Source organism: Carcharhinus amblyrhynchos, chromosome 24 (assembly GCF_965287045.1).
Source record: "Carcharhinus amblyrhynchos chromosome 24, sCarAmb.v2.hapA, whole genome shotgun sequence".
Classification (NCBI taxonomy): Eukaryota; Metazoa; Chordata; class Chondrichthyes; order Carcharhiniformes; family Carcharhinidae; genus Carcharhinus; species Carcharhinus amblyrhynchos.
Genome location: NC_137347.1, coordinates 46,348,840 through 46,361,888, shown reverse-complemented (window position 1 = coordinate 46,361,888; position 13,049 = coordinate 46,348,840). Strand labels below are relative to the sequence as shown.

General features: G+C 41.9%; 1 protein-coding gene across 2 annotated transcripts in view; it reads left to right on the top strand.

Moving 5' to 3' along the window:
- Positions 1-12,840, top strand: part of tmem39b (transmembrane protein 39B) — a 119,616-nt gene extending 106,776 nt beyond the window's left edge. For both annotated transcript variants that reach the window (XM_080211481.1, XM_080211482.1), the window contains exons 7-9: positions 4,017-4,204; positions 5,004-5,124; positions 12,498-12,840. In XM_080211481.1, the coding sequence (XP_080067607.1) occupies positions 4,017-4,204; positions 5,004-5,124; positions 12,498-12,734 (546 nt within the window). In that variant the 3' untranslated portion in view covers positions 12,735-12,840. The remainder of the gene's footprint in view (positions 1-4,016; positions 4,205-5,003; positions 5,125-12,497) is intronic.
- The last annotated feature ends 209 nt before the right edge of the window (positions 12,841-13,049 follow it).

Below are 13,049 nucleotides of genomic sequence, written 5' to 3'. Positions count from 1 at the left end.
TAATTGATCTGTAGATAACAGGCTTCTGCAGAAAATGCAGATGTATGGGATTGGGGGTAATCTAGGTAATTGGATCAAGAATTGGCTAGCAGATAGGAGACAGAGGGTGGTGGTTGATGGTAAGTATTCGTCATGGAGTTCAGTTACGAGTGGTGTGCCTCAGGGATCTGTTTTGGGGCCACTGCTGTTTGTAATTTTTATTAATGATCTGGATGAGGGTATAGTTGGGTGGATTAGTAAATTTGCTGATGACACCAAAGTCAGAGGTGTGGTAGATAGTGAGGAAGGGTGTCATAGTTTGCAGGGAGACTTGGACAGGTTGCAGAGCTGGGCCGAGAGGTGGCGGATGGAGTTTAATGCGGAGAAGTGTGAGGTAATTCACTTTGGTAGGAATAACAGATGTGTCGAGTATACGGCTAACGGGAGGACTCTGAATAGTGTGGATGAACAGAGGGATCTAGGTGTATGTGTACACAGATCCCTGAAAGTTGGGAATCAAGTAGATAAGGTTGTTAAGAAGGCATACAGTGTCTTGGCGTTTATTGGTAGGGGGATTGAATTTAGGAGTTGCAGCGTCATGTTGCAACTGTACACAACTCTAGTGCGGCCGCACTTGGAGTATTGTGTGCAGTTCTGGTCCCCACATTATAGGAAGGATGTGGAGGAAGGTGCAGAGGAGGTTTACCAGGATGTTGCCTGGTATGGAGGGGAGGTCCTATGAGGAGAGACTGAGGGATTTGGGGTTGTTTCCGTTAGAAAGAAGGAGGCTAAGAGGGGATCTTATTGAAACATATAAGATGATTAGAGGTTTAGATAGGGTGGACAGTGATAGCCTTTTTCCTCGGATGGAGAAAGCTAGCACGAGGGGGCATGGCTTTAAATTAAGGGGGGGTAGTTATAGGACGGATGTCAGGGGTAGGTTCTTTACCCAGAGGGTGGTGAGGGATTGGAATGCCCTGCCTGCTGCAGTTGTAAATGCGCCTAGTTTGGGGGCGTTTAAGAGATCCGTGGATAGGTTTATGGATGGAAAGAGATTGGTTTAGGTTAGAGGGTCATTGTTTTTTAACTGGTCGGCGCAACATCGTGGGTCGAAGGGCCTGTTCTGCGCTGTTATGTTCTATGTTCTAAAAATGCACTTATCAATGTACTGTTGTGAGCTAACTGCTTTGCTATAATTTGTTTTTGTTATGTCTGTCAGCACTTGGTAAAGATCAATTAAACTTTCAGAGTTACATAAATTGCATAAAGTCTATATAACGTACATATCAATGCTAAATATAAATGCAATACATTTAATTAATCAATATTACAATTTAAAAGAACTACACAGTTACAAATAGTTGATTGCAGAACTTTTCTATACTTACAAAATCAAAGATTTTGTGAAATAACGTGACTTCCTTTAACATAAGTTAAACTGCATTAATGTAGTGCACGAGGTTGAATATTTTAATACTTGCTTTTCTTTATACAGTAGGACTTTGAATTTAGAGTCTAGAGCTGATAATTTTAATTGCTGGGGAGATGGATAGTTCCATACCAGCAATTGTTCAATCTTGACATTTTGAATCAGTAGCTTCAAGGATCATATGTTCTTTGTCTCTTGTCAATTTTGAGTGTGATGCCAAGACCAAGTCATGTGATGAGCTTATGTCACAGAATTCAACGTAAAGCCACATTGGGTTGACGTACTTTTTTTTTGTTCTTCAATGGGATGTGTGCATCATTAACTGGGCAAATTTTGTTGCACATCCATATTTGCCCTTGAACTATGGCTTGCTCGGCCATTTCAAGTGGCAGTTAAAATCAACCACATTGCTGTGAACCTGGAGTCACATGTAGGCCAGACTAGGTAAGGACGGCACATTTCCTTCCAAACCAAATGAGTTTTATTACAATCAACAATGATTTCATAGTCATCATTAGGCTTTTAATTCCAGATTTTTTTTATTGAATTCAAATTTCACCATGGTGGAATTCAAACTTGGGACCGCAGAGGATCATCCTGGGTGTCTGGATTACTAGTCCAGTAACAATACCATTACCCTATTGCCTCCCCTATGTAAACCAAACTAATCATTGAACATCAATTTGCCTACAACATCGAGGCAGCATACGACAGCGTATGGCATCAAGGAGCCCTTGGAATCTGTGGGAATCCAGAGGAAAACCCTCCACCGGTTAGTGTATTACCGGGCACAAAATACAATGGTTGGAGGTTATACGTCTTCATCCAGGACACCACTGCAGGAGTTCCTCAGTGTAGTTTGCTAGGCCCAACCAGCTTCAGCTGCTTCATTGATGCCCTTCTTTCCATTATAAGGTCAGAAGTGGGGATGTTCGCTGGTCACTGCACAATTTTCAGTGCCATTCGCAACTCCTCAGATACTGAAGCAGTCCATGTCCAAATGGAGCAAGACCTGGACAATATCCCAGGCTTGGGCTAACAAGTGGCAAGTAACATTCATGCTGTGCAAGTGCCAGGCAGTGACTATCTCCAACAAGAGAGAATCTAACCAGTGGGGCATTCCCATTACTGAATGCCCCACTGTCAATGTCCTGGATGTTACCATTGATTAGAAACTGAACTAGACTAGCCATATAAATTCCATGGCTAAAAGAGAAAGTTAGAGTGCGGCGAGTAATTCACTACCTGACTCCCCAAAGCCTGTCCAACATCCACAAGACACACTAGCCTAGATAAGTACAGCTCCAATAACACTAAAGAGATTCACTTGATTGGTACCTGTTCCACAGGTACTTACTCTATCCACCACTGATGAGCAGCGAAAGCAGTGTGTACCATTCACAAGATGCACTGCAGGAACTAACCGAGGATCTTTAGGCAGCACCTTCCAAATCCACAACCACTACTGTCTAGAAGATTAAGGACAGGAGATATTTAGGAACAGTACCACTTGGAGCCTTCCCTTCAAATCACTCACCATCCTAACTGAGAAATATATTGCTGTTCCTTCACTTTCACTGGGTCAAAACTCTCCGTAACAACATTGTGGATGTACCTACACCTTGGGGACTGAAGTAGTCCAAGAAGGTAGGTCACCATCACCTTCTCAAGAGCAACTTGGGATGGGCAATGAATGCTGGGCTAGGTAGTGATGCCTACATTCCATAGATTAATTAAAAAAGGTAAGAGGGTATCCAAATCTTGCATGAAGAAAAGATATTGAACTCTAGTTGAAGGAAGACTGTGAAGGACTTTGTGGCTGAATGTGGTGGCGTATATGCTAGTGGGACTGCTAATGAATCTATGGGATCTGTTTTTGTTGTATTGGCTAGTTATAGTATAGTTTATAGTTCCTGCTGAATACAATTTGCCTGTTAATTCATGTTTAATTTGTATCGATTTGATTGTTGGTAGATTTGAGTGTTAAAGTTATTAAAAAGTGAAACCACGTGTATCGGTTTCTTCGTTTGGAGTTGTTTGGTTCTTTTGGTATCAAGAGGGATCATAACAAGTGCCATGGGATCTTTTGCATCCACCAGAACACACAGATGAGGCATCAGTTTAGCATTTGATCTAAAAAATGACGGTACCTTGGACACTGCAATACTTCCTCAGGACTGAGCCCTGTGCTCAAAGCTGAAGTGGGATTTGAACTCAGAACTTCTGACTTGGAGACGAGCGTGCTATTGACTAAGTCACAGCTGACAGGTGAAAAAGCAGAATCGCCTGGGCTTTGTTGGCCAAAAAGCCCATTATTTGGAAATCTCTGGTATAGATAGACCAGAATTCTCTGATGTTCAGTGCCCCACCATTCACTGCTGTGGGACCAGAGAATCCCAGCTGCAGGTGAGGTTGGAGAATTCCAGCCACAATCTCTCCCTAAATCAATTTCTGGGCCATGGCCTCCTGTAGATGAACGTTTCTGATCTCGCTTTATTCCTCATTCAAAAAACAATGCTACGTAAGTGCAGAATTGTGCTATAGGTTCAAAGATCTGTTCTTTTTAGGTACCTTCTCCTGTAACTTCTACATTTTGTGCTTTTGACAGAGTACACAATATTATGATAAAAGGTGGTCGTGTGAACTTTTTATCTTAGTTTGGGCAAGCACTTGTGTAATACTAACGAGGCATCTCTTACCATCACGATATTGTGACCTGCTACATAAGGCAGCAGCACATCTGGGTAGCTGGCAAAAAGTGGATCCTGCACTCTGTTCCAACGTACTTCAGCATCCGTAAGTTGCAACTTTTTATTATTTCTACACTTTTTCAATTTTGATTGTTTTTGTTCTGAGATATGCAATGCTGCATTTCACTATAATTATTGAAAGAATGTTGAATCTTCCTTTTTGCATTAAGTGATAGGTGGGTGCACAGTCATTAGCACTGCTGTCTTGTAGTGCCAGAGGCCTGGGTTCAATTTCAGTGTTGGGCGACTATGTGGAGTTTGCATGTTCTTCCTGTGTCTGCGTGGGTTTCTTCTGTTTCTCCGGTTTCTATCACAGTCCAGAGATGTGCAGTTTAGGTCGATTGGCCAAGCTAAATTGTCCCTCAGTGTCCAGAGATGTGTGGGTTCAGCTGTTATAAAATGTTTGAGCAGAATGAATAAAGATTGCATTGTCGATGTGTTCTTTATTATGGCCACTATCACAAATCCTCATGTTTATCACAATAGATTACAGGAATTTTATCATGCCTATACAAAAATCCATTCTAATGGGGAGAAAATAAAGCAAATTATTGCTTTATTCCCTTTAATAATGTATCTTTTTGTAATCTTCTACATGAAATAGAAGCAGTTCAGCAACAAGTATATTTCAAGAATATTAGGAGGAGTATGATTTCATTAATAAAGCTATTTTGCAGCCATGGAAACTGAATGTTGAAACTGTAGAAAATCCTCACCAAGACAATGAAATAGATCAGTAATGAATCTCGAAATACTGCAGGTTGCTATACATTGGAAAAGATAATGATTTACATTTTTTTTTAACTTTCAAAGTACAAATGGTGTATATTTTTTCCTCCCAATAGCTGGTCAGAAGAGTATATGTGGCCACAGGGCGTGTTAGTAAAACATAATAAAAATGTGTACAAAGCAATGGGAAATTACAATGTGGCAATCCCTTCAGATGTTTCACACTTCAGATTCTATGTAAGTATGAATAAGCATTTTAAATTCTCACTATCAGTGGAAAGATAAAATTTATATTAAGATCGAATGTCTCCAAAGATGCCTTACCATTTTTAAAATGTAGACTATTGGTTCTCTCTCTCATACATGTAAGCGTATGCCACTCACTCAGCCTGTACAAATAATGCTGGAGCATCACTGTATCATAGAACATAGAACACTACAGCACAAACAGGCCCTTTGGCCCACAAGTTGCGCCGATCACATCTATACCTACCAAGCCATAGAACTATCTGTAACTTCCAATGCCATTAAATTCCATATACTCATCCAGAAGTCTTTTAAAAGACCCCAGTGAGTTCGCCCCTCCCACCACCAACGGCAGCCGATTCCACTCACTCACCACCCTCTGAGTGAAAAACTTTCCCCTAACATCTCCTCTGTACTTGCTTCCCAGCACCTTAAACCTGTATCCTCTCGTAGCAACCATTTCAGCCCTGGGAAATAGCCTCCGAGAATCCACCCTATCTATTCCTCTCAACATTTTATAAACCTCTATCAGGTCGCCTCTCAACCTTCGTCTCTTCAGGGAGAAGAGACCTAGCTCCCTCAACCTATCTTCTTAAGGCATGCCTCCCAATCCAGGCAACATCCTTATAAATCTCCTCTGCACCCTCTCAATAGCTTCCACATCCTTCCTGTAGTGAAGCAAACAGAATTGCGCACAGTACTCCAAGTGGGGTCTGACAAGGGTCCTATAAAGTTGCAGCATTACCTCCCGACTCCTAAACTCAATCTCTCGATTAATGAAGGCCAGTACACCACACGCCTTCTTGACCACATCCTCCGCCTGCGAGGCCGATTTAAGAGTCCTGTGGACCCGGACCCCAAGATCCTTCTGCTCCTCAACCCAGCTAAGACTCCTACCCTTGATATTGTACTCCTGCATCCTGTTGGTCCTGCCATTTATCTGCGTTGAAGTCCATCTGCCACTTCTCCGCCCAGTCTTGCATCCTATCTATCTATCTATGTCACGCTGCAACTTCTGACATCCCTCCAGACTATCCACAACACCACCAACCTTCGTATTGTGGGCAAACTTACGAACCCATCCCTCCACTTCCTCATCTAGGTCATTTATGAAAATGACAAACAGCAAGGGTCCTAGAACAGATCCCTGGGGCACTCCACTGGTGACCGACCTCCATGCAGAAAAAGACCCATCCACAACCACTCTCTGCCTTCTGCAGGCAAGCCAGTTCTGGATCCACAAGGCCAAAGCCCCTTGGATCCCATGCCCTCTCACCTTCTCAAGAAGTCTTGCATGGGGGGCCTTATCAAACGCCTTGCTGAAGTCCATGTAACCACGTCCACCGCTCTTCCTTCGTCAATGTGTTCAGTCACATTTTCAAAGAACTCAACTAGGCTCGTAAGGCATGACCTGCCCTTGACAAAGCCGTGCTGACTATTCCTGATCATTCTAAACTTCTCTAAATGCTCATAAATCTTGTCCCTCAGAATCCTCTCCATCAACTTACCAACCACTGAGGTCAGACTCACTGGTTGGTAATTTTCTGGGCTATCCCTGTTCCCTTTCTTGAAAATGGGAACCACATCCGCAATCCTCCGGAACCTCTCCCGTCTCCATTGACAATGCAAAGATCATTGCCAGGGGTTCTGCAATCGCTTCCCTCACCTCCCACAATAACCTGGGGTACATCCCATCCGGTCCCGGCGACTTATCTATCTTGATAGAATTTAAAAGTTCCAACACATCCTCTTTCTTAATATCCACATACTCAATCTTTTCAGTCTGAGAAAGAGGAACTTCCCACTCAACTTTGCATCATCTGCAAATTTGGAGATAATACATTTAGTTCTTAGACCATATCGAAAGATTTCTGAAAGTCTAAATAAACCCTATCCACTGCTTCTCCCTTGTCAACTATACTCGTTACATTCTCAAAGAATCCCTGTAGATCTGTGGTGCGGGAGTTGTTGGAAGGTATTTTGAGAGACAGGATCAACAGGCATTTAGAGATGCAAGGACTGATTAGGGACAGTCAGTATGGCTTTGTGAGTGGAAAATCATGTCTCACAAATTTCATTTGAGTTTTTTGAAGGGGTAACCAAGAAGGTAGACAAGAGCAGTGCAGTTGATGTTGTCTACATGGACTTTAGCAAGGCCTTTGACAAGCTAATGCATCGTAGATTGTTGCAAAAGGTTAAATCTCACGGGATCCAGGGCCAGGTAGCTAAATGGAAACAAAATTGGCTTGACGACAGAAGCCAGAGAGTTGTTGTAGAGAATTGTTTTTCAAACTGGAGGCCTGTGACCAGTGGTGTGGCTCAGGGATCAGTGCTGGGCCCATTGTTATTTGTCATTTTAATGATTTGGAGAGAATATAAGGAGGCATGTTTGCAGATGGCACCAAGATTGGTGGCATCGTGAACAGTGAAGAAGGTTATCTCGGATTGCAACAGGATCTTGATCAATTAGGCCAGTGGGTTGATGAATGGCATATAGAGTTTAATTTGGATAAATGCAAGGTGATGCATTTTGGTAGATTGAACCAGGGCAGGACTTACTCAGTTAATGGTAGGAGGTTGGGGAGAGTTACAGAGCAAAGAGATCTAGGGATACAGGTTCAAAGCTCCTTGAAAGTGGATTTCAAGGAGCTTGAAGGGGTCAGTCCCCCTGGACAGAGTGGTGAAGAAGGCATTTAGCATGCTTGGTTTCATTGGTCAAGAACATTGAATACAGGAGTTGGGACAACTTGTTGAAATAGTTTTATTATAGAAAGGATATTATTAAACTAGAAAGAGTGCAGAAAAGATTTACTAGGATGCTACCAGGACTTGATGGTTTGAGTTATAAGGAGAGGCTAGATAGACTGGGACTTTTTCTTCTGGAGCGTAGAAAGTTGAGGGGTCATCTAATAGAGGTCTATGAAATAATGAGGGGCATAGATCAGCTAGATAGTCAAAATCTTTTACCATAGGTAGAGGAGTTTAAAACTCGAGGGCATAGGTTTAAGGTGAGAGGGGAGAGATACAAAAATGTCCAGAGGGGCAATTTTTTCACACAGTCTTTGGAACAAGCTGTCAGAAGTAGTAGTAGAGGCGGGTACAATTTTGTCTTTTAAAAAGCATTTGGACAGTTACATGGGTAAGATGGGTACAGAGGGATATCAGCCAAACACAGGTAATTGGGACTAGCTTAGGGGTTTAAAAAAAGGGTGGCATGGACAAGTTGGGCCAAAAGGGCCTGTTTCCATGCTATAAACCTCCATGAGTCTGTTAAGCATGATTTTCCTTTCACAAATCCCACGCTGACTTTGATTATACTACTGGTTTTCAAATGTGGAAAGCTTACTATGAAATCCTTGATAACGGATTCTGGCAACTTCCCTTGTACTAACGTTAGGCTTACTGGTCTCTAGTTTCCTACTTTCTCTCTACTTTCCTTTTTGAATAATGGGCTTACATTAACTACCCTCCAATCTGAAAGAACCATTCCAGAGTCCAAAGAAGTTTTGAAAATAACCACCAATGGATTTACTATTTCCAGGGCCAGTTCCTTAAGTACTTTGGTTTGAAGATTATCAGGCCCTGGAAATTTATTCGACTTCAATCTCATTAATTTTCCCAAAACATTTCTCTACTAACACTGATTTCCTTCAGCTCCTCACTAAAACTTGTGTTTCTCAGAACTTCCAGTACATTATGCATGTGAAGACAGAAGCAAATTTCGAATTTAGTTCCTCAGCATTTTGTAGTTCCCTGCTGTGAATTCACCCATTTGATTCTACGGAGTGTACATTCGTAATTGTCAATCTTTTTCTCTCTACATTCCTACAGAAACTTTCACAATCAGTTTTTATGTTCTTCCCTAGCTAACTTTCATACTCTATTTTCCCCTTCTTGATTACTCCCTTGGCCTGCGTTGGTCGAATTTTAAACTGCTCCCAATTCTCAGATCTGTTGCTTTTTCTTGCCAATTTGTATGCTTCTTCTTGGAGTCTTATACAGTCTCCCACTATCAACATCATGTGAGTTACTGTTGACCAGAAACTGAACAGTACTAGACAAATAGATACTGTGGCTAGAAGAGCAGGTCAGAGTCTAGGAATCCTGCAGTGAATAACTCACCTTCTGACTTCCCAATCCTGTCCACCTTGTACAAGGCACAAGTCAGGAGTATGATGGAATACTCTTCCACTTGCCTGGATGAGTGCAGCTTCAACATACTCAAGAAGCACATCATCTAGGACAAAACAGCCCACTTGATGGTACCCCTTCCACAACCATTCACTCCCTCCATCAGTGACGAATATTAGCAGCCATGTGTACGATCTACAAGGTGCACTGCAAGAACTCACCAAGATTCCTTAGGTAGCAGCTTCCAAACCCAAGACCATTTCATCTAGAAGGACAAGTTGCAGCAGATGCCTGGGAACACCACCACCTGAAGGTTCCCTTCCAAGTCACTCACCATCCTGACTTAGAGTCATAGTCCCAGAGGTTTACAGCATGGAAACAGGCCCTTCGGCCCAACTTGTCCATGCCGTCCTTTTTTTTAAACCATTAAGCTAGTCCCAATCCCCATGTTTGGCTGATATCCCTCTATACCCATCTTACCCATGTAACTGTCTAAATGCTTTTTAAAAGATACAACTGTACTCACCTTTACAACTACCTCTGTAGTAGCTTGTTCCAGACACTCACCACCCTCAGTGAAAGAATTGCCCCTCTGGATCCTCTTGTATCTCTCCCCTCTCACTTTAAGCCTGTGCCCTCTGGTTTTAGACTCCCCTACCTTTGAGCAAAGATAGTGCTATCTAGCTGATCTATGCCCTCTTTATTATATAGACCTCTGTAAGGTCACCTCTAAGCTTCCTATGTTCCAGGGAAAAAAGCCCCAGTCTATCCAGCCTCTCCTTATATCTCAAACCATCAAGTCCCAGTAGCATTATAGTAAATCTTTCCTGCATTCTTTCTACTTCAGTGATATCCTTTCTATAATAGGGTGACCAGGACTGTACACAGTATTCCAGTTGTGACCTTAATAATGTCCTGTACAACTTTAACAAGATGTCCCAACTCCTGTGTTCAACATTCTGACCGATGAAACCAAGCATGCCAAATGCCTTTTACACCACTCTATCCATCTGTGACTCCACTTTCCAGGAGTATGAATCTTTCCTCCTAGATCTTTTTGTTCTATAATTCTCCCCAACCCCCTACCATTAATTTAGTAAAGTCCTGCCCTGGTTCAATCTATCAAAATGCATCACCTTGCATTTATCCAAATTAAACTCCATCTGTCATTTGTCACTGGCCCAATTGATCAAGATCCTGTTGCAATCCTAGATAACCTTCTTCACTGTCCACTATGCCATCAATCTTGGTGTCATCTGTAAGCTTACTAATAATGCCTCCTAAATTCTCATCCAAATCATTAATATAAATGACAAATAACAGTGACCCCTGAGGCACACTGCTAGTAAGAAGTCTCACAACACCAGGTTAAAGCCAAACCACCTGGTGTTGTGAGACTTCTTACTGTGTTTACTCCAGTTCAACGCCGGCATCTCCACATCAGGCACACCACTAGTCACAGGCCTCCAGTTTGAAAAACAACCCGCTACAACCACCCTCTCTCTCTTCTGTCATTGAGTCAATCTTGTATCCATTTGGCTACCTCCCCCTGGATCCCATGCGATTAACCTTATACAACAGTCTACTATGCAGTACTTTGTCAAAGGCTTTGCTAAAGTCCATGTAAACAACACCGACTGCACTGCCTTCATCTACCTCCTTTGTTACCTCTTCAAAAAATGCAATCAAATTTGTGAGACATGATTTTCCACTCACAAAGCCATGCTGACTGTCCCTAATCAGTCCTTGCCTCTCTCAATGCCTGTAGATCCTGTCTCTCAGAATACCTTCCAACAACTTGCCCACTAAAGATGTTAGGCTCACCGGCCTGTAATTCCAAGACTTCCCTTCAGCTCTTTTTAAACAAAGGTACAACATTTGCCACCCTCCAATCTTCACATGCCTCACCTCTGGCTGTCGATGATACTTGGAACTATATTGCCATTGCTTCTCTGTTACTAGGTCAAAATGCAATAACCCCCTTCCTAACAGCAGTGTGGGTGTACCTCAGATAATTCAGTGGTTCACAAAGGCAGCTCACCACCACCTTCCCAAGAGCAACTAGGGACTGGGCAATAACTGTTGGTCTAACCACTAATGTCCATTTCCCATAAATGAGTTAAAAAAAACCTTGCCATTTTTTCCACCCCCAGCATGATGTCATCATCAAACATATCTTCCTCAGCCCCTCCCAATACTGCCTCCCTTTCCTGTGGCATCTTACCATGCAATCACAGTAGATACAACATCTTCCCAGCCACCCTTCTGACCATCCATGGTTCCAAATATTCCTTCCAAATAAAACTGCATAGTACTTCTTTCAGTTTTGCAAACTGTACTTGCTGATCATGCTATAGTCTCTTCTACACTGGGAAGATTAAATGCAGACTTGGAGAACACCACCATTCAGTCTGCAAGCATAACACCAAGCTTCCTATCACTTGTTATTTCAATTTTCTAACTGAACTCTGACCTTCCTGTCCTTGGCATGTTACAGTCTTCAATGAAGCTTGAAGAACAGACTCTTGTTCTTCACCTCAGCACTCTATAGCCTTCTGGACTCAACATTGCAGGACAAAGCACCCTTGATAGGCAGCCCATCCACAACCTTCAAAATCCACTCCATCCACCACTGACAAACACTAGCCACAGTGTGTGCACCATTTGTAAGTAACACAAGTGTATGGGAACACAATCCTCTCAGACACTTGCATTTTGACTTGGAAATTTATCATCGTTCCTTCACTTTTGCTATAATAAAATCCTGGAACTTCCTCTCTAACAAAACAGTAGGTGTATCTACACCACATGGACTGCAGTGGTTCAAGAAAGCAGCTCACCACCACCTTCTTGAGAGCAATGAGGGATGAGCAGTCAAAATATTTGGCAATGATGCCCATGTTCTGTGAAAGAATAAAAGAAAACAACTAACTTTTGTCATCTAATCACTCCTGCTGTCCATCCTTTCAGAGACTTTTCTTGTTTTTCTTTCCTCCCTTCCACCACCATCCCACCCACCCCACCTTCCCTTGCTCAAAACTATTTTTATGGTTCACCTCAGTTTTAACAAAATGTTATTGATTTGAAGTGGTAACTCTCTTTATTTTCACAAATGCTGCTGGCCTGCTGGTTATTTCCCGTAGCCAGCAGCGGTTCTAATCTAAACTTCTAATTGATTAATTAATATGTGTTAGATTTAGATAAATTCTCTCATTTGTTTCATCTCTTTGCAGTTTTTCTTCAGTAAACCATTGAGGATTTTGAACATTCTTATCATTATAGAAGGAGTCATCATCCTCTATCAATTGTATTCATTAATTTGCTCAGAAAAATGGCATCAAACAATATCTTTGGCATTAATTCTCTTCAGTAATTATTATGCCTTCTTTAAACTACTCCGAGACAGAATTGTTTTGGGGAAAGCATATTCATACTGTATAAGTGGAAATTCAGAGAGTAAAATGAATTAAACTATTCTTTTTGCCTCCCCCAGTGTCTGTTAAAATGATCAGAGCTTTGTATTTTTGTTACAATTGCTTTTTTTCATGTAACTTTCATTAAAATATTTTTATATCTCTGGAACAGAGCCATTTTTGTTCATTGTCACTGCTGTTTTATTTTTGTATGCTCACTTCCCAAAAAAGACACCCAGTTATTATACTTGCTCTGGGAACCTGGGTTCGAATCCCACGATGGCAGATGGTGGAATTTGAATTCAATAAAAAATACCTGGAATTAACAATCTACTAATGACCATGAAACCATTCTTCATTGTCATAAAAACC